At 39.2% G+C, this 22718-nt stretch overlaps 1 protein-coding gene across 2 annotated transcripts in view; it reads right to left on the bottom strand.

The window, feature by feature from the left end:
* Nucleotides 1–22718, bottom strand: part of Btbd9 (BTB domain containing 9) — a 324638-nt gene that overhangs the window by 75832 nt on the left and 226088 nt on the right. For both annotated transcript variants that reach the window (XM_048347832.1, XM_048347833.1), the window contains one exon: nt 13109–13298. In XM_048347832.1, coding sequence (XP_048203789.1) covers nt 13109–13298 — 190 coding nt within the window. The remainder of the gene's footprint in view (nt 1–13108; nt 13299–22718) is intronic.

The following is a 22718-nucleotide window of genomic DNA, read 5'->3' as shown; positions in this document are numbered from 1 at the left end:
AGCACTCTGCCACTTGAGCCACAGTGCCACCTCTGGCCATTTTCTGTATATGTGGTACTGAGGAATGGAACCCAGGGCTTCATGTATAGGAGGCAAGCACTCTTGCCACTAGGCCATATCCCCAGCCTCCCCCCAGCCCTTTTTTTTTTTTTTTGAAACTCTGAAAGGCAAGTGAAATTCCCTGACTCTGCTTTCACCCATATGGGCCAATAAAGTCAGTGAGGAAAACTGCTCAACAAATGAAGCACTGCTTTTGTAAATAAAGTTTTATTGGAACACAGTAACACCACTAAATGGCATTGAATAGTTACCACACAGACAATGTAGTCTGCAAACCCTGAAATATCTACCACCTGTCTCTTTACAAAAACAAGCTTGCCACCCACAGCAACAGAAAACTAAAGCTGGTCTCATTGAGCAGTAAAGAATTATGGCACCAAGGTTGGAAATAAAGGTACAGTTTAAGCTATACTTGGGCTTAACCTAGAAATGTCTAAAATCTTTTTCTTCTATTGAATGTTCCAAAGATTTTTCATGTAGCAAATTCCACATGGAGTTTTTAGATTTTGTTCTAGTCACAATTCCATCTTTGTTACTGTGACAACAGAACTGACAATGCTTGGCTTGCTGTTTTCACCCTCAGTTTGGGTATTTATCTCAAGAATAAAAGAACAGAAAAGATATGAGACCCCCCCCAAAAAAAAGCCTTTCAATTAAAACTGAAAAGTACTCCCAAGCCCTCCTATTCCTTGAATTGATAAAGTACCCGGGAATTACATTCTCAAATTGAAGACATGCAAACAGGATCGTCACCTTCTAGATCTCAACCATAGGCATAGGGGGAGAAACAGTAGAGTAGGCTGAGGAAGTTATAGTCACTTTTTAAAAGTCCATAAACAATATGTCCAAAAGTTATATAGTTATTGATAGGGCAATTAACATGACAGCAGTAAAATGATAACACATCAGTTAGAGAAAGATGACCCTACAGACAAAAACCACACCAGGAGGAAATAGATTAGTACAGATCTATCTGCTGCTATCTCTCAACCCTGCCTATTGTGGTTGTAAAAAGCCTTTACAGGACAGCTGGCCAGGGAAGCCTCTAACCACAGAAGGATAAAAAACCTTATGGTATTTGCTGTTTTAACAGAACAACTCATTTAGAATCCCTAAAGAACTAATTTTTTAATGGATGCCTGCTTAAAACATTCTTCCCAGATAAATCAAATCAATCTACCATGGTCAACTAAAATATCACTGCATTGAGCACCATCCTGACAAAGCCAATCTCCTATTTTACTAGAAAGGTTGTTATCAACACAACATTGTTTATCTGAATACCATCACTTTTCTATAGATGATGCCTTACTAATTCTTAACAGGGTTCCTATGGACAGTATTTGATGAAATGTGCTTAGCTATATTGTTAACGTTACAGAAGAAATGAATACAGAAGGGTTAAATATCAGGAAGACAATTGATGAGGCTCACATTGACTTCAGTGAACCATTAAATGGGACATTGTTCCCATTAGGAAACAAAGGGACTTAGAAACAAGATCTGTTAACCTAGAATCCAACCACCCCTAAGCTAAGGTTCCTGGGGAAAGTATATGCCAAGGAAAATTCCAATGGGTAATTGGATCTTTCAAATTTCTATTGCTAATAGAAATTTGGGCTCAAAACCCTTAGGCAAAATGTACTTCCTGTTCCCAAGTTCGTTCAAATAACTGAAAGTTCAAGGCAAAACAAGGAGAAGGCTTAGCCTGTCCCTTCTTCTTTTTAAGATTCAAAATTTACTCTTGGTTCTTACCACTAAAATTTAAGGAAGAACTAACACAAAACACACTCTAGTACCAGAGAATCAGGGTGAATATAGAAAAGATATTGCTCCCCACTGACTAACACTGATTTGTCCCTGAGACAAACCAACAGTCTTACCCTAGTACCTTGAACAAACAAATGACTAACAAAATGAAGTGTAGAGAATAACCCAAAGAAATGATGGAAGGAAACGGAATAACATTTGAATTTCTTCTCCAATAACTTAGATTATGGCATTGATCTAATAACCTTTCCAGTGACTGTACTTCTAGTTTCAAAACTCCCCAAAGCCCGACACACCCACTGTATTCCTTAAAAATAAAACCCAAATCCCAAACAGAACATCTACCTACCACATGCCCTAAGAAGCTAGAGGAGGAACAGACCAGAGTCAGTGACCACGTCTTTGAAAGTCACAGGTCTTGTATGCATCATTTCATTCCAAGGCAGGAGGACTTTTTAAGCTCCAGATTTAAACACTGAAATGTTATCTCTAGAGGGACTTCTGACATAATTGATTTGCCACTACAAGACAACATGAATATTCAGTGAAGGTTCTGCTATTAGAATTTTCTGTCTACATAAGAATAGATAACTCTATAACTTGGGTAACTAAACAGATATTTTGTTGATCAAGTATATTTGGTTTACAGATTCTGTATGGATTTTATCTTAAAAATTCTGCTGTGATAAAAATATGCTTCCTTCCCTCTAATTTTTTTTTAATAGTGCTAGGATAGAACCTAGAGCCTCTTATATAGTAATCAAGCATTCTTCCTCTAAGCTAGTCTCCAGTCTCTTCTTTTGAGCAAACAGAAGCTTAAGATCTTGACTGCTTCCCAAGCTTCATTATATATATGGCTTATCACTATGTTGATAAAATACAGATCATTTAAGGGAAGCCAGAATAAATATTCGTAACAGAAGCTTACAGTTTTTCTTAGGAAGTAAATTTCATGAATAAAAAATCAGCCATATATAATTAGTAATGTCTCTCATTTGGGGTCAGAATTGTAAGCAGTAGGCAGACACCTTCTGAAACTGAGAATAATATAAAACACAACTATCACTGTACTTTTTTGGATACACCCAGATGCCGTGTGTTAAAGAGACAACTTTTAAAAATAAATAGACCAAAGCATGGTGGTACATGCCTGAAATCCCAGCACTCTGAGACAGAAGCAGGAAAATCATGAGTCCAATTCTACCCTGGGCTATACAGTGAGACTCTTCCTCTCCACCCTCCATCAAATAAATGAATAATAATAAGGAAAGCTGGCAGTGTAGCCAAGTGGTAGAGCACTCACCTAGAATGTTTAAGGCCCTAGGGTTGACCACCAGCACTGAAAAAACAAAGTCTGAAAAATAAATGGGAAAGACAGCTTCCGCTGAATGGGTGAACTGTGTGGTACGTGAGCTGCATCTCAACAAAGGTGTTTATAAAAATAAAATAAGCAGAACACATGAAATAGGAAGATTTTTTTTAAAGCTCCAAAGCAGATGTGACATCTCCAGTAGCAGGCAGGGATATGTGGCAGACTTGTTCACTAGGTGAACCAATCTATTACCATGGCCTTCTTAGCTAACCTGTCTATATTACATAGTGCCATCTAATCATTGTAAGTGGAAGTCAGCTGTGCTTCTGCTTTTGCTTAAGAAAAGGGACAGACTTGGATGGTAAGGCTTTTTATCCTTTTATCCCTTTGCCCTTCTCTTCCTTCCTGCCTAAACACAGACATGGTGATTAAGACAAAAGCAGTTGTCTTGTTTCTCTGGGGCAAAAATACATATGGAGAAGACCAAGAAAATGGCATAGCTCACTGAATAGAAAAACCATATCTCTACAGACTTTTTGTTTTGTGAAACCAAAATAAACAAACAAAAGCAAGACAAAAATTAATTTAAAAACATTTTACAAGTCTCTCTCAATTTGATTTTCTGTTATTTGCAGCCAAATGCAACCCAAATCTAACCTCCTTTGGAGCAAATGAGTGCTGATAATAAAAACAAATGTCAAGCTTTAGTTGCAACATTTAACCGGAGTTTCTATAATTTACAGTTTTAGGGGTGGGCTGAATCAGAGGACGTAGCAAAGCCTTTTCTTGTTTTCTTTGAGGGCTATCAGAGGCTGTATAAGACAATGCAACACATGCAATCTTTGAACTGGAGTTTTAGTGCCAGCTGCCTCCCTACACTTTAAGTGAGAGGAAAAGGAGCCCAATATTCTTTTGATTTCCTCATCTCCTAAATGAAGACTGCAAGGGCAGCTAATACCCAATGCAACAGCAATACTCACAAGACAATATGTTGGAAATTAACTGTGCAATTTGAGGGGAGGGGAGAGTGAGAGGATTGGGGAGGAGGGAAGGTGGGAGAAAAATGAAGGAGGAGGTAATAAGTTTGACAAGAAATGTTTTCACTACCTTACATATGTAACTGTAACCCTTCTGTACATCACCTGGACAAGAAAATTAAATTAAAAAAAAAACACAACAGCTGCTGAAAGACATGCCAACTAGGAGAGGAGAACCACTAAGCCATTTCCAAAAATTAAACTGTATGGAAACCCTAAATCATCTTGGGTGGTATCTGGTCATGATTAAAAGCATTATGTCAGGGCTGGGAATATAGCCTAGTAGCAAGATTGCTTGCCTTGTATACCTGAAGCCCTGGGTTTGATTCCTCAGCACCACATAATAGAAAAGGCCAGAAGTGGCGCTGTGGCTCAAGTGGTAGAGTGCTAACCTTGAGCAAAAACAAGCCAGGGACAGTGCTCAGGCCCTGAGGCCAAGCCCCAGGACTGGCCAAAAAACAAAACAAAAAAAACCCAAAAAAGTTAAAAGCATCATGTCACAGACTGGCAATGCCATCTTTATTGAAGCACATTAGGTCTTAAGGGCAGCAAGGAAAGAAAATCCAGGCAGAAAAGCACAGTCTACATTTATCTATGGAACCAATACCTTTCTACTGAATCTGATACATCATTGAAAGAGGCAACGCAGCAGAAAATAAATGATTCCTCAGCAAGAGCTAAGCCCCAGAGTCTCCAAGAGAATTGCCCAAGGAGTCCTTGAGGACCGCCAGCTGGTCGTCATAATTATTATTTCTGGGCGAGGCCAGAAGAGGAAGCAGAACACTTTTTTGGTTTCAGTATTCTGCTAATTTATGAATAGCATATATAAAAATGTTTCTATCAAGTTACTTTTTGTCTTGTAGTTTACAAAGGGCTAAGCTTGGGGACGGGGCTGGGGGCAAGCCCTGACATGAGAAGCTATTAACAAGGTAACAAATTTGGGCCCTTGTGGAAAAAAAGTCTGATTTCAGGCTGTTTGGGCAATGAAATTTTCAAGGTACATTACTACTTTGGATTAATTTAAGGATTAAATATAAAATGTGGCTGTGATCTTTGTCAGCTTTTAGAATAGCTTTACTTAACTGTCAAGAACTTCATTAAGGCAATTTGATCTACCTAAATTTGTAAAGATTTTCATCAGCTTGCCAAAATGTCTATGCTTCTGTTAGCTCTCATGAGAGCAACCACATTCCTGTGACCCTGTGTGGTTCATCCGGGGCCAGCAGTATCCAGAACATCTGCCAGAGAACCATCACAGAAGGGGTTTTCCAGGAGCTAATGCCTAATGAGTTCCACTCTTTTGATCTTCTAGGGTCAATGAATACTTCTGGTTTTTGAAATGATTGTATAGTGAGTGCTTAGGAAGGATTTTAAATAGCAGTTCTGAATAATTATTAAATATATGTTTGAAATACTGAGGTAAAATGAGGTTGAATCCTCTGTAAAAATATCTTCTTACAGGGTTCACCTTTGAGAGAGAGAGGGAAAAAGGATTTCTCTTTTTATATATCTAGCCATATTTTAAGATGACTAGTTGTCGAGTTCCCCAATCACTCAAGAGAGACAAATGGTTGACATGTAAAGTAAATCACACACACAAACATATTTTAGGGGCATTTAACCTTTCCTGCTTTTCCAAACAACATCGGAATTCTAGCATCCCTCTGTATTTTTCACACACAATTTAGTTGCCATAGCAATATTTTCTGGTCTTGAAATTTCTCTAGGATGAAACCGGCTGCAGCCTATTTCCTATGTCCCCAAACTCAGCTACTGGTTTCCAGTCTCCAGGATTTCTGGCCTTTTAAGTATTCAGTTTTAGACTCCAGTATCTATCTACTGGGAACCATAGGTATGATTCCTTATTTTACAAATTTTCTGGAAACCAGAGCTCTGAAGTCTGAGGGTGATAAGAGGAGACTTCAATGTGATGCAGATTGGCTCTCAGAGAAACAACACTTAGCAAATAAATCATGGATCAGTGAGACAAGAAAAAATTCCTCAGCTCAAGGCTGTGACAGATGACGCTCAGCATGACTGATACGAGGCAAATTTTGTAAAATATCTTTCCAATTTCAGCTAGAATTATAGGCAATCTTAATCCAAGGCAGAGGAGTCATATATTTAGATGTTTGTTGTATTCTTCAGACTATAAAAAGGAAATTTCTAGCTCTCTAGATTGCAAAGAAGGCTGTCTTAATGTAAATAGATGTGCTTCTCGTCTGTGCCGCACTCAGATGGAATGAAATGGAATGAACAGAAGGAGGGAGGGAGGCAGTCTCACCTGTGTTAACGACTAACTCCAGAGTTTCATCTCCGTCATTGGCTGGGGTGCCAGATCTTTAACAGTTTCCTCACATACACTTAGATCAGACACACTGAGCAAATATGATGTCCAATTTAGTTGATAGATAGAACTCCTTTTAGTTGCACTAACACGCCAAGTTGTCAGTTCAGTCAATGAATGCTTATTGAGTACTCATAGCACACGGTGCCGAAGTAGGCACTTGTGATCTGTTGCTGAAACCCAAGTTCATCACAGTATTAAAAAAATCACTATCTTCAATTTGGGATTATCTGTGATCCTGTTAGATATTGGGGAGGGGGCAGCATAGAAGTAGAAGATACTCAAATAATTATCAACTATTATTTGAAACATTAGCTTCAATTCCTTGCCCCAACCTTATGGACTAAGCCTTTATTTAGTATTATAAAGTAGGAAACAAAGTGTGATGAGCTATGACTACTCTCCTCTGGGTAAGAAGCAGATAAGTGACAGTTGGGTAGAGTGTAAGCAGAAGGAAGAAGGGGATCAAAAGGGGCCTTAGAAATTTAAAAACTGAACAGATATCCTATTTAGGCAATTGGGAAAGAGCAGCAGAACACAGACTAGGCTTGGTTCACCAAGAAACTAGGCCTGAATGACCACAGTGGCACACAGAGTCTTCCCTTCCTCCCTTTTTACCTCCCTTCCTCCCTCCTTCTTTCTTCCTTCTTCCCTAACTTCTTTCCTTCCCTACCTCATTCTTTCTTGCTTCTTTCTTTACATATGTGCTTAATAACTGAAAAAATTATTTGTGGTTCATACACACTGTGCTATGTTACCTTTTGTAAGTGGCAGAATTCTTTTCCTTCTTCAAAATAAGAGGTTCATACCCATAGACTGAAGATATTATGAATACCTATCAAGAACACACTTTGAATAGACTCATTTTGTACATACACTGCATTTATATATGTTCCTATTTAGGAACTAGAAATACTTAATCCTCACAACACCTACAGGGAATCTATTTAGTTGTGTCCATTGGCATCATCTCAATTTGGGACAGCCTATTACTTAAAATTAAGTTTGCTATGCAGAGCATCATGAGTATTTTGCTTACACTGTTGCACATGTCCATTACAAAACCATTTATTTTCAAGCTGTTGTAAAAATTGGTTATTTAATTGACTATCTTATAATTAAGGTTTCAGCGACGTGCTGGTAGCATTTATTAGCTGAAAAAGACTGGGTGACAGGTGTACTTAATAGCATAGCATATTTGATTCCTCATCCTATTCTGAAAATACTTAATAAGATATCATGATTAGCAAGTAGAAAGATAATAAGTCTTAAACTAAAGTGGCAGAGGGACTATAAACTAAGACATTAGGTAGATTTGGTTAGTTATTATGACTCTGCTCTGGTCTTTTTATGTGGTCAGGCCTCTGAAGATTTCTTGTTATTTAAATTTTAATGTTTTTAAAATGGCATGGAAATGATATAATTACAACTCAATTATCCACTTTTAAGGCACATTCCAGGTAATTTCTTTCTTCTTCTCTAAAACAAAATGAGTAAATTTTGTTGTGCCTATAAACCTTAGCAACAAGGACAAACTCCTTTGCTTCTCAGTTACATTGCCTTGGGAAAGAGCACAAAAGATAAAGGAGTGTTTTCCTATTAAATGGTCAGGACCAAGAGGCTTGCCCTTGCTTCTCCAGAAGCAAGCTGGGCAGGCTAGGTGAGAAGCAGGAAAGCATCTTTGTAAGGCACGCTTGCCTTCCATCCCTGCCTTGCCCCCTTCCTGCAGCTTACCAGGGGTGTCCCCACCTCAGAGCCTGGCACTGTCTATGGTGTGCGACCTGGATCCCTAGGGAGCAAGCTTCTCCCATCCTTCAGCTTGCTCTCTCAGTATCACCCTTCTCAGTGACGTTTCCCTGAGCCCACATCCTAAAACTGCAGTCTCTTCCCCTCGTCTTCCTCCCTCTTGATTTCCCCACAGTACTTCCAAACAGTTGAAATATTACAAATGATGCTTATATACTGGCTATGTCCCCTATCCCCAGTAGAGTGTTAGTTCTATGACCCCACTAATATTTTGTTTCTTCAATGCTGTATCCCTCGGCATCTGTAAGACACTATGTCTGGCACAGGAAAAAGGCTTAGTAAATGCTCGTTGAATGAATGAAAAAAAATGATGGTCAGAGAGCAATACCACAGGGTACTGGTCCTGAACACACTGGGAGGACTGGGCTCCCAAGACCACAGCCATGCCCAAGCACTTTGTGCCAGAAAAAAAAGGCTCTCCGTGCCTATCCAGACACAGGGAAAACTCTCAGGAGAGGAAGAAATGCTTTTCTGTAGGTAAAAACAGTCAAACAAAAGAAATCTTATCCACAAAACAACGGTGTCCTCTCTTCAGAATAAAGAACACAATGATCAAGGCAATTCATTATCTAGACCTTTATGAGATCACCCATCACAGAGAAATCTGAGTTTTCAGCCTGAGAACCACATGATAACCCACCTCACCAGGGGTGGAAGAGATACCAAATTTTCAAGCGGGGGAAAGAGTGAGCCTCAGCTCTGTAATATTCTCCCTATAGGTGTTGATTCTAAATCCCAGGGCTGCTGCAGATACAGTGACTAGGAAAGTAAGTCAGTCATCACAAGAAATAGAAGCCATGGGTCAAATGTCACTGACTAATCAACCTGTCATTGGCCAATTACCCATCCCCATGAAGAAGTGCCACTGATCTAGTTTCATATCAATAAATGTCTATCTGCGCATATCAGCTGCTGCTAACTGTAGCCTGCCAAGACATCCAGCATTGTCCACAGGCATTGGTAGCTAGGAAATCTCTCTCTCTTTCCTCTTAATAATGTCACAGAAGAGGCAAATGCAGTTCCTGACAACATAATGTTAGTTTCACCGAGACGTGTCTCTTTGAACGCTCAGCTAGTTATACAGAGCTTCAGTTGCATGGATTTTCTTACTGAAAAAAAAAACAATAGTTGGGCTTAAGGAAGTTGGATGCTTCACACTGTGCTGTGATACACAATTCTGACTTTAGTTGTATGCCTGCTCATCAGCTCCCCACCCCTCACCCCCCCAAGTGAGGAAAGAAAACTTGTGTGGGGGAACCATTTTCATTCCACATTTAAAGAAAAGCAAGTGGGCCCATTCTCTCTTGCTTAAAACCCTAGTGACATACTTTCCTGGAGTCAGATTCAACATCTGTGATTCTTCAGTGATACTAGAAGCCAAGATGGTTGTGTGTATTTTCAGTTTGAGTTGTCACCCTGACAACCACATTGGGACATTCAACCAGTCATGAAAAGCTTATTAAGTTGCCATAGGCTTTATTACATACCAGCTGAGGCTGGGTGGGGTCAGCAAGTAAACCATCATATATAAATGCTTGACCACAGTTTTATACAGAATGTGGGGGTGGTTGAAGGGGATGTATCAGTATGCCCAGAAAACGATGGAAGGCTAGAGAAGTATTCCCAAAGAGTAGGATCTGGAAAGGGGAATAGAAACATTCAGGTAAAAAGTACCTGGGTCGGAAGGCAGGGGAAAAACGAGGGAAGAGGTAGTAAGTTGGGTAAGAAATGTACACACTGCCTTATGTATGAAACTGTAACCCCTCTGTATATCACTTTCACAAAAAGTACCTGAGTGGGGTCGGGGATGGAGGGAGAGGTGCAAACAAGAAGGTAGCAAGTGATGCAAGCAGTGAGAACAACAAGATAAGAGATTTGAAGGCACGGAGATAAGAGGTAAGATCCACATGAAAAATACTACTTGGACAGGCTGTGGTGTAACACATGTAGGAATGTGTAATCTGGTGGAGATGCATGCAAAAGGCAAGTCACAGAGTACTGTTCAATACTTTCATCTGAAGGCAAACAGTAGCCAAGACTCCTCTAAGGATATGGTGAGGAGTGTGGCCACTGAGGTCTGAGGGCCACATGTGGTAAGAAGAGAGGGTCAGATGAAGTCTGAAGGTCAGGTAGAAAAGTGGAACTACAAAGGCACATCTGGAGTAATGGCAGTGGGATGGAAGAGTGGATGAGCCTGTGAGGTGTTTGAGAGTTAGTGTCCAGAATGTCAGGTCTGATATCAGGACAGTAATGGAGAGGTGAAGAAGAAGGAGGAATTTAGAAAGGGCCTCATGCTTAGGCTCAGGCAATGGGCAGATGCATGGGGCCACTGAATACAAAGAGGACTCATGGGAAGATAATGAAATGAATGTGGGCCATCTTGGTTGAGGTGTGTACAGAACACTCTTAGAATGGGAAGAAGTGGGCATAGAGTACCAGGTAAGTGAATGGAATGCAGAGAACATTAAAAGAGAGTTGGTAGAGCTACTAAGCTGCCTGCTTGCTTCAATCTTCATTGGCAAGAAGACTGGTCTTCAAATTAGAAATGGCAGAACAAACATAATAAAGAGAAAATTGAAGTCCCAAATAGGTGAAGTGAAAGAGAGTATCTAGTCAATTTCAATGATTTCAAGTCTCCTGGCTCAGATGAGTTACACCCAAAGCCTGCTGAAAGAAATTGCAGATGTAATCTTAGAGACACGACTGGTAATCTTGAAGAAATTGTAGAGACCATAAAAAGTGTTGGAAGACAAAAGAAGGACAAGTGTTTTCCAGGTGTTTTTTTTTTTTTAAGTGAAGAGGGATAGACTATACTGGGAATACACAGACACATTTCACATCTCTGACAAATTCTAGAATAGCTTAATAGATAGTGGATGAGTATTTGAATTAATGCATGCAGCTGACTAACAGGAAGGAGGGTGTTTGTGGTTTGACAGAAGTTTATTTGTGTCAGCAGCTTGTTGAGCTTGTTGGCTGGTTGTTTCCCTCTTCCTACAGAGCAATTGAGTTTTCCAGCCTTCAGTCTGAACTCCAGGTTGCTAACTCTGACTTGCTGCCTGTGGTACTCAGCCTGTGAAGTTGCCCTTCAGGAAATGAGGATGACAATTTAAATAAAGAAATCTAGCAGTCTGAAGTCACCAAGAAGCTGATTTTCTACTCCTCAGGGTATCTGCAGAACTTATAAGCAGCATTAATCTCTGTGGTTATTAGCCTGAACAGCAACAAACCTGTGCCTATTAGACTCCTATTGTCTGACTTTTTGTGCTCTCTCTAAGATGCAAACAGGAAAGAATAAAGAAATGCAGTAGAGCACAATGTGGTGAGCAGACATGCATTATCAATACCTCCTACACCAGGAAGACTAAGGTAGATGGACAGACAGACATGATTTACATGAACTCTTTTCAGAGGCCTCCTTTGAAGCTCTTTGGGAGCTACAGGGAAGGGAAGGAAAGGGGAAAAGAAGGGAGGGAAAGAGAAAAAAAAACAAACAAACAATAAGGGGGCTGGGGATATGGTCTAGTGGCAAGAGAGCTTGCCTCATATACATGAGGTCCTGGGTTCGATTCCCCAGCACCACATATACAGAAAACGGCCAGAAGTGGCGCTGTGGCTCAAGTGGCAGAGTGCTAGCCTTGAGCAAAAAGGAAGCCAGGGACAGTGCTTAGGCCCTGAGTCCAAGGCCCAGGACTGGCCAAAAACAAAACAAAACAAAAAAAAACAAAAAACCAATAACCTATCTGAGACCCAGTTGGCTCTTGTGAGCAATACTTAAGCTCTCTGAGGGATATCATCAGTCTCACACTTAAAAACTAATCTATCAGTGCCAGTGGTGCACACTTGTAATCCTAGGTACTCAGGAGCATGAGACCTAGAGGACTGAGGTTCAAAGCCAGCCTCAATGGAAAAGTCTGAGAGACTCTATCTTCAACTAACTAGCAAAAAGTTGGACTGGGGACTGGGAATCTGGCCTAGTGGTAAGAGTGCTTGCCTCATATACATGAAGCCCTGGGTTCAATTCCCCAGTACAACATGTATACAAAAGGCCAGAAGTGGTGCTGTGGCTCAAGTAGCAGAGTGCTAGCCTTGAGCAAAAGGAAGCCAGGGACAGTGCTCAGGCCCTGAGTTCAAAGCCCAGGACTGGCAAAAAAAAAAAAAAGTTAGACTGGAAGTATGGCTCAAGCGGTAGAGTGCTAGCTGGGAGTAAGCAAAGCCAGCTGATGCAATGCCCAGAGTTCAAGCCTCTCATACCAGCAAATGTGTAAAAATCAATAGTATAATCCTACAAATCAAGTAGAGTTAAAGTTTCTTAAAGGAAACTAACAACAATTTTTAAAACTCAAACACAAAAGTCATGCAGATTTTCTAAACCCAGGTTTCATATTTGGACTATCTGAATTTTACATAAAGACACTTAATAAAGCTGAAAATGATTTTTTCATCCACACATCTTCTCTTGACATTTTCTTATATCCAAGACTTGAGAAGGTAAGCCATACCAAAGAGGGCCTCTTTTCTAGTCCCCCAAAGCTGAATTTGGGGCTGGAGGTGTGGCTCATGTCCAGCAAGAAAACCAGTAAGCTGAGACCGTACGTTCAAACCTCAGGATATATATATATAAAAAAAAAAGTTGAATTTTGGTGCCTTTTACTAACCAACAAAAATAAACATTTGGTATTTCATTGCTTGTCCTCTTAATCATCATTTTGCCAAAATAGCATTTTCCTATGCATTTAAATTTTTTTTAAACCAGTGAATGCAAAGAAATCTCACCGTATTGACCCAATCATATATGGTTGTGCCAGCTGAACAACAATTGCACCACTCCCTAGCTGGTGACACGTGTAGCCAGAGTCCCAATCGTAATTCTTAGTGTCCCCATTCAGCAAGGCATTTCGGCTCCGACTGACTCCTTCAATCACGCTGGCACAATCAGCAATCGTTGCAACGTTCTCCATGGGAACTGTGAATCCAAACACAATATTTGGCATCAGGATGTGAAGTGAATATATCCCAACAGCATGCTCAGAACAAAATTAATTACTATCTCAAACCAGTAATAAAATGCAAACTATAACATTTTGCTTAAGATGGGAGCCAAGAAAAAATTTTAAGTTGAACCTAAGGTTGGAATAAATAAAACCATGTGTAGTAATTAGTCCTAAAGTATTTTATTACAAAGAAACAAGATAACCTAGAAAATACAGAGACTACACATTATAGAATAGTACTGAAATGAGAAGCTATTCAACAATTAAGTGTGTGTGTGTGTGTGTGTGTGTGTGTGTGTGTGTGTGTGTGTTGCTGGAGAGCCAATCTAGAGCCCCCCACAAACTAAAGCAGAAGCTCTGCTGTTGAGCTAAATCACTGACCCAGCAACTGAAATTAAAGAGCTACAGGTATATAATAATAAATATAATATATATGTTGAGTAGAAAATTTGTAAATTCAAAACATTAGGATACATAGTGATCCAGGACACTATCAATTCCTTTTCAGAATAAACAATTGGTCTCAGTCCATTTCCTTCTTTTGTTTACTATTCTGTACACTGAGACACATATGCTCGCTCTTTCCTTTGTTCATGAACTGCTGTATCTTGGAAAAACAGCTGTGTTTTGATTCTTTCTCTCTCTCTCTCTCCCTCTCCACTTCAAGTTCATATCAACCTGCTCATTTATAAAAGTCAAGAGCTCCCACAAAATGATGGCCGCTCAATGTGATGGGACTCTCTAAACACTGGGAAGGGATAATAAAAGATAAGAGCATTTTAAGTCCCAGGGGCCTTCTCTATATGTTTATGCTCTTCAGCCAAAGTCTATATTTTCTTTAAACAAATAACCTATTTAACCAAAAGCTACAATGTTAACCTGATATACTTTTCAGTATTTTATAATATCTGAAAAGAAAGATGGCAAGCAATAATACCTCCAAGGCATAACTCTTCTAATTTTATGGTGATATACATGATCTTGCATTATCTTCTAAGCAATACACCTATTTCTCAAAGTTGGACATACTTGTACTTAAGCCTTCATTTAATTGGTCCTTCACTAATTGATTTGCTCTCTATACATGAGGAAGTTCATCCACAAATAAAGAAATAAGAGAGTGAAGAGGGAAAGGGGGAAGAGAATGGGTTTTCCGGTGATGAATACCTTGACTATAAGCTTAATTCCAAAGCAGCATACAAAATAGTGATGAAATTGTCTTTAAGGACAGTTTCCTAACAGAAATGGGGCTCAGAGAGAAGTTTCCGATGACTTTGAAACAAAAACAGACATGAATGATTAACTTTAGAGGGTAAGTCCTGGTATCTTTGTCTCCTGGAAAGGAGCTAATGTTCTAAAATTTGGAAGAGAGGGGGTAAGATGCACAGTAAATTGAACTAAGACAGCAAAATACTCTAGGTAGACTATGCTGCAGGAACATATACTCCCAGCCCTTCAGTGGCTCAATGTAACATATATTTATTTTCCAGTCTCATTTTGTACTCAATTAGACAGGTGGCTCTCCTCATTGCACCATTTAGGGATCCTAGTGACAAGAGGATTCATACTGACCTTTCCTCAATCACAGCAGCAGTAGAAAGAGAATGAAGAGAGCACTGGCTCTGAAAGTATTTCTCCTTAAAAGTAACATACATCACTTTGCTGACATTTTATTGGCCAAGGCAAGTCACAAGGCCTACCTAACCTCAAAGGATTAGGCAGGGAGAAAAAGTAATGAAGCTCAGGAGGGGAAAAAAAAATGGAGGGTTTGATGAACAATATTTATACCTATCAGAGATATTAAACCAGGATGAAGACACCTTCAGTAGATGATAAAGCTAATCATTTGTTTAAATTATACAAGGGATTTTAATGTGTGAGTATTCAAAAATATCTACCTATTCTGCTGAGGGACACTAAGATTGTCACTGTTTTCTTTACAAACAAATGTCCTCTTGGGTTTTGGGGTAAGAGTTTCTTAAAGGAATATATAAAAAATATATAGTATAAATGTCAGTACAAAGACACACACACACACACACACACACACACACACGCAAAGTCAAATTATCCTTGTGTTTGGATACAGTGGTATAGATATATTAATTCAGCTTCTCTATGTCTTAAGAAATTGTTCTCCAGGGCTGGGGATATAGCCTAGCGGCAAGAGTGCCTGCCTCGGATACACGAGGCCCTAGGTTCGATTCCCCAGCACCACATATACAGAAAATGGCCAGAAGCGGCGCTGTGGCTCAAGTGGAAGAGTGCTAGCCTTGAGCGGGAAGAAGCCAGGGACAGTGCTCAGGCCCTGAGTCCAAGGCCCAGGACTGGCCAAAAAAAAAAAAAAAAAAAAAAGAAATTGTTCTCCAAAGTAATCATTACCAAAAAAAAAGCATACTCCTGATTTGTTGTTTCACATAGTCACCAACTCTTAAAAGTCAGACTAGTTAGTATGAAATGATGTGTCAATGTGGTTGTAGTCGTTCACTTTTTGAACTTTTTTTTTTTTTTTTGGTTGGTCGTGGGGCTTGAACTCTGTGCCTGGGCACTGTCCTGACCTCTTCAGCTCGAAGCTAGAGTTCTACCAGTTGAGCCACAGCACCACTTCCGGTTTTCTGAGTGGTTAATTGGAGATAAAAGTCTTATGGACTTTTCTGCCCAGGCTGGTTTTGAACCACGGTTCTCAGATCTTAGTCTCCTGAGTAGCTAGGATTATAAGCATGAGCCGCCAGGGCCAGGCTGAAAATTTTTTCTCTTATTTTCCTCTAGAATCATTTTCTATCTCTTCTATTTTTACCTTTTGTCTATTTCCTATTATTTTTCTAACTGAATTATAAAATACCAATATACTGAGTTGAAATATTTAATATTCCTTTTTATTCATAAATTACTTTCTACACAAATTGACATTTGCCTATATTTTCTCCTAATAGTGTTCAGATTTTTTTCCCTTTTTTTGGCTAGTCCTGGGGCTTGAACTCGGGGCCTGAGTGCTGCTGAGCTTCTTTGTGCTCAAGGCTAGCACTCTACCACTTGACCCACAGTGCCACTTTGGGTTTTTTCTAAGTAGTTTATTGGAGATAGGAGTCTTACAGACTTTTCTGCCCAGGTTGGTGTCAAACCATGATCCTCAGATCCCAGTCTCCTGAGTATTTAGGATTACAGGTGTAAGCCATTGGTGCCTGGCCAGATTTTTCTTTTTATGGTTAGTTCTCTAATCTACTTAGAATTTACCTTAGAATACTGTGAAATGAGTATAATCTTCATCCTGTATTCAGAAGAATAGGCAGTTTCCCAAGTACCACTTAATATATAGTTTACCCTCCTCTTGTTAACCTGGTACTTTTAGTCATATGTGAAATTTCTTTATATATTTGCATTTTTATAAGATCTATTCTGTTTTATGACTGCCTTGCCAACAAGTTACTACAGTTTTAAGAGCAATCTTAAAATCTCCTAAGGTTAGTGCCTCTTCTTCCCACCTTTCTTTTCTTCTTTTTCTTCAAAAATTTTTTAGATATTCTTGGTCTTATCAGGAAAAAAAAGGACATTTTAAGTTTTCAAATACACTGACATTAAATATTACTTCATAGGATTTGAGATTTGTTTTGTGGCCTTGTACTTGCATAATTCTGATTAACATTGTATATGTGCCAGAAGAGAATGTGTGTTTTCTAATCTGAGGTCTGCATGGTTCTATATGTCTGTTAACTCAAACTTGTTAATTATGTTATTAAAATCACATATATGCTTGCTATATACTGGACGATGTTTATAAAAATTTCCTGCTAAATCTATATTTGTCTGGTTTGCCTTATAATTCTGTCAGTTTTTGTTTTAAATATTTTCGAGACATGTTGTTTCACTTTTATCATCTAAGTTTTATTTTCTGGTGGACTGAATCTTTCATTATTATATACTGCTGTTCTTTATTTCCAACAATACCTTTGTTCCAACATCTACATTATCGGATGCTAAATCACTATAGCACCTTTACCTTTGTTATTATTTTCTTAAAACGATTCCACTTTCTATTTTTGTGTCTATGATAAATAACATACAATAACTTAAAAATATTCAGTGTCCTTTGTCTTTTCACTGATTTATATGGCTTACATAAATTGTTGTTATTAATGCATTTGGTTAGTTTTACTTCTTATTGTAAGAGTTTCTTCTTTATTTGTTTCCCTTAACTTTCTGTTCATTTTGTTCCTATTTGCTCGCCAAGTTATGGTTTCTGTTGGGCATAGTGGGGCATACTTCTAATCTTAGCACTCAAGATGAGGCAAAGAAGAGCTAAATATTGTCTCAAAAAAAGTTCCTTTTATTTCCCCATGACTTATTGCTACTGATTTGATTTAGAAGTCATATATCTCATTTCTTCTCTTTTACTAATTATTCTTAAACTTTAGACAACCATCTCAGACCTAACAGTGCCTAAAGTTAAAAATTATATAATCGCTTTTCCTAATGACAGCAACACTTTTTAATAACAATCAAACCATTACCACCTTGTCGTTGTTATCTAAGATTTTACTTCTATTTTGTTTTATATTCCCCATACCAGTTATTATTTCATACAGTTTTGACTTATTTACCTGCATTTACCTGCAACTTGTTTACTATTGTTTGCGTTTTGATAGGTCTAACTACATAGCCAAGCCTGGTCTGGAATGCTCTGTCTGCTCTGCCTCAGTCTCCTGAGGCTGGAACTAGCACTCAGAATTCCTTTTTTAATAGCCATTTTACAAAAGGGAATATTTTACATCAATGACTTTGCTTTCTTAACAAGGAATCTTATTTCCTCTGTGCTGAATAATAACATATCATTGTTTCTATCACAGTCTTGTTAGTGGTTGGTAGTCAACGTCTACATCTACAAAGAGACCAATCTAGACGCAACCCACATGTACACACCCAAACAGACTAGATTAATGAAATCAACCCCAAGTCCCACATTCCCTTTTAAGAAATAGCTTTTTCTAGAACTGCTGGCAATTTGATAATCAAACCTATTATATACTTCATAGGATACAACATCAAAAGAGCACTATTCTGTTAATTCTCATTCTTACTTTTTGATCATGGATCAAATTAACAAGTATAATGACCAAATGATGCCAGTGAGAGCAAAGAAGAGGATAGGTATCTGGGCACAGACTCCGTGCTAGATGACCTCCTGTAAATTACCAAGATGAGAAAATCATTCTGGCACCATCTCAATTCTTTATATCCAAATCAATATGTCAGTCTTACCTAACCTGACAATTAGAGGTTTAGAATATGTTGAGAGAGAGAGAGAGAGAGAGAGAGAGAGAGAGAGAGAGAGAGAGAGAGAGAGAGAGAGAGAGAGAGAGTGTGTGTGTAAGGGCTCAATGAAGGTTGATTGAATGGATTACACCCAGAAAATTATATCTATTTAGGTTATAGAACTTTGCCTTGCTAACTACAGTTATTTACCAAAAGCTAAAAAATCTAAACTAGGGGCTGGGGATATGGCCTAGTGGCAAGAGAGCTTGCCTCGTATACATGAGGCCCTGGGTTCGATTCCACAGCACCACATATACAGAAAACGGCCAGAAGTGGCGCTGAGGCTCAAGTGGCAGAGTGCTAGCCTTGAGCAAAAAGAAGCCAGGGACAGTGCTCAGGCCCTGAGTCCAAGGCCCAGGACTGGCCAAAAAAAAAAGAAAAAGGAAAAAAAAAATCTAAACTATACCAGATAAAACAGAAAAAAAAAATACTGCTTTGTCAGTGAAAGGTTTTTTGTTTTTGTTTTTTTTAGAAAAATAAAGTATGATCAATCTCTGGGTATTGACCTAAACATTAAAAGAAAATAAATGTGCCCATGGCAGAAGAGTTACTATATAGTCATCACATCCCTCTATTTGGCCTTTTAACTTCTCTAAAAATTTAACCCACATGCATAAAATTTGGTTACTCACAGCAGAATGAAGTACTTTTGACAGAAGTCATCTTGGAGGGCAAGAGGGAAGGAGATATGTAGATTATAATGTGGTTTAAAAAGGCTATAAAAGGTCTTTTATCTATCTTCTTCAGATATACCCAGGGAACCTGGAAGGGAACGCTTCTCTGGAGTGTTACCACTGTGTTTATTAATGTACTGAGGGCACTTTCTCCATTTCTGAAAAGAACTACTTGGGGAAGGGGGGCTGGGAATATGGCCTAGTGGTAGAGTGCTTGCCTCGTACAAATGAAGCCCTGGGTTCAATTCCTCAGTACCACATATATAGAAAAAGCCAAAAGTGTTGCTGTGCTTTAAGTGGTAGAGTGCTTGAGCAAAAAGCAGCCAGGGACAGTACTCAGGTCCTGAGTTCAAGCCCCAAGACTGGCAAAAAAAGAAGAAAAGACCTACTTGGGCTATGGGTAGTTGTTTCTGAAAGCACAATGGTTGGCTTGCTTATTCGGGTGCCTAATGTTTAATGGTCTAAATATGTTCTGGTGGAGTGATTTCACCTGACTGCCACCCAAGAAGGTGCCAAGCTGTTTTCTTTCCCAGAGGGATGGGGCCACTCCCTATTCTGAATGTTCATTACCCTCTTTCATATGCGTCTGATAAGTTTATTAGAAACACCATCTGGATGGGACTCGGCTTTGTGCCTCATCTCCCGTCTTCCAGTCTCTTCCCTGTCTCACTGGAATTTCTGCCCCAATTTGTGTCACTTTGTTTACACACCCATACGCCAGAACCCAGCATCTTGCGTCTGTCTCATCCTGGGTTTCCTCTGCCACCCTTCAGCTATATGCCTTCTACAATAGTTTGTGCTGGGAGCTGAAGGCAAAGGGGAGCTGCCTGGGCAGAAATTACTTTTCTCCCTCTGTGCACACAACAATTCTGCTCAGACAAATTTAATTTGCTGCTGCTGAATGAGAAAGTTGCATGTTAACAAAGTGTATACATTCTGCAAGTGTGTGAATGTTGGAATAGCTCAGACTGTGAGGAATGGCAAAAAAAAGAGATTTGAAAATAATTTTACAGTTCCCCATTCTTACGTAGCACCAGGGGTGTCCAACAGCCCGCCAGTAAATTGAATTCAGGAGTAATAAATTTTTTAAAAGGCAGTATTACTTCACTAGGACATAACCTTAGGGCCACCTGTACTAGCTATATTTAAAGATAAGGCTGACATGTTATTTAACTGTCTCCAGAGATCACCTTTGATAGGTGGGAAAACCCACTTGAAGTAGATTTTCTTAAATGAAGTAAATACACAACTTGTTAAAGACGGTTATCTTTAAAAACTGTGCTTATGGAGGGCTTAGTCAACATTTCCCTTGCTGTTTCATTACAAAAATTGTTTTCTAACAGCACAGGGGCTCATATAAGCAAACAAGTGCTTCAAAGTCTCACAAGAGGTTTTTCTAAGTAAATTGCTAAGAATTAGATACAAATTATTTTCTGATAAAAAATAAAGCTATTCTTAGCTTGAGGTTCCGCTTATATATTCAACAGTCTTACTATTTGTTTGTTTGTTTGTTTTTGAAGGGGGCTAACTAACACCCTGGGGCTGGTCCCAGGTTTATCCAAGAACTTGTTGCTGATCACACAAACTTCCAATCCAACTGCAATCTAGCCTTCTGTGGAGTTATTGTAAAAGGAAAAATACCCACAGCTGTTGTGTCTGAACAGCTGTAAAAGAACAATAGCTAATTAGAGAGCAAGCCCATCTTTCTTGGAAACTATCAAAATACTGAAAAAGCATACTCTTCAACACATACACTGAGTTACATCAATTTCTAGTTTTATCAACCAGATGAAGGAAAACCACTTTTCAACCATACATCATATGTATAAGGGGGAGGGGGGACCAATTATAGCATATGCTTTTACAGCTCCTTTCCAAAAGCTTCCTACTTGCCTCTGCAAAGCTACCTAAAGACAGTCCCAAAAGATTCAGGGATTACCACTTGTCTTTCTGGCCTCACAGGGGACAAGGGAGGTGGGAAGGCAGAGAAATGGGAAGAAAACAGGTGCCTGTTGGATCATGAAGCCCTCTTCTCCAAAGATTCTTCCTTCTCTTTTTATTAGGATCTGCATATTCTGATCATTCTTATACTAGCTCCTATTTTTCCATTGCTAGCTTTGCATATATCAGGCCGCAGCTTGAGATTCTACTTTGCCAGTTATGCTGGGCTTTATCTCAGCCTAGGAGAGGAGGGGGTAACACTTTTCTAAACTTCAAATGTGGCATGCCACCCCAAACAGATGTAAACATCATGAAGTTAGAGCTCGAAACCCTTTTGAGGAAGTGGCCTACTTAGTAGAAGATGAGGATCCAGAGAAGGTTATCCTCAGGGACGAGGGTGGGGTGGGCAGTGGGGTCTCAACTGTGCAAGTTCCCTAGGATCCATGAGTTGACTCTCTCCTCTCACTAGGGCCTTTGAAGGAAAGCTCATTCCCAGGCTAGCTGAAGTACAGTTTTCTTCCTCTGAACTTTAAATGCTGGAAGATTTAGCTGAGAAAATCTTCAATTCAAAAAAACCTTAAGGAATGGATCAGCTATTTAGCAGCAGCAAGCACTGCAGTGTGTCAAAGGGACGCACTGTACGCCGGCCTTGAAACTAAGGACAAAGGCATTTCGGGTGTAAGAAAGATAGCCCAAACATTCAAATGTGCTTGAACTAATAAGGCAATATCTCATTGGGGTGATTTTCTTTTCTCTGGACATAATCAATCAGAGAAATATCATCTATATTTGCTCCCTAAACATACCAAAAAGTTATTTATGCCAGTAACAGAATAAAAAATCCAACATACAAACAATCATTGAAACTGGTTTTGCAAGGTTGAAAATCTCAAAGAATTAGAGCAGCACATATTTTACATGGAATTATTTTCCTTATATTGTAAAGGATATTGAAATTAACAAATTATTGTTTCATGATATCCACTGTCAGGTCACAAAAATTCTGACACCCAAGACCAGAGATATCCGCACAGCTGGGGGTTCTCATCCACAGAACATGCACAGAAGACTACTAAAAGCCACAGTGAAGTTGTTAGGTATTTAAAAAAAAATTTTGTCCCTTTAATAAAGTAATAGATTTTCTTTTTTTTTTTTTTTAAGCTGGGAGGCTACATCTTGTTCAAACTTTAACCAGTGTATGCCACAAACAAATCTCAATTGCTTGATTAATGTTTCTTTAACTATACGGTGTGCATTTTTACTAACAACTCTGTCAGCAGTGTGGTATTCAAACATTACGGGCCTCTGAGTGTCACAGAGAACATGCTCTGGTCAGACCAGCTCCTCCAATTCCACTCTGACAGAAGCTTCCTGCCACAGCCTATGGAGGTGGAAAGGTTAGTAATGACCCCCGTTCTCACATACTTAAGCCTTCCACACCATCTGGATTACATGGTCTGAGAGTAG

The sequence above is a fragment of the Perognathus longimembris genome, chromosome 6 (assembly GCF_023159225.1).
Source record: "Perognathus longimembris pacificus isolate PPM17 chromosome 6, ASM2315922v1, whole genome shotgun sequence".
In the NCBI taxonomy this organism is placed as follows: domain Eukaryota; kingdom Metazoa; phylum Chordata; class Mammalia; order Rodentia; family Heteromyidae; genus Perognathus; species Perognathus longimembris.
Note: the sequence above shows the minus strand (reverse complement) of the source record. Positions and strands in the feature narration are given on the sequence as shown.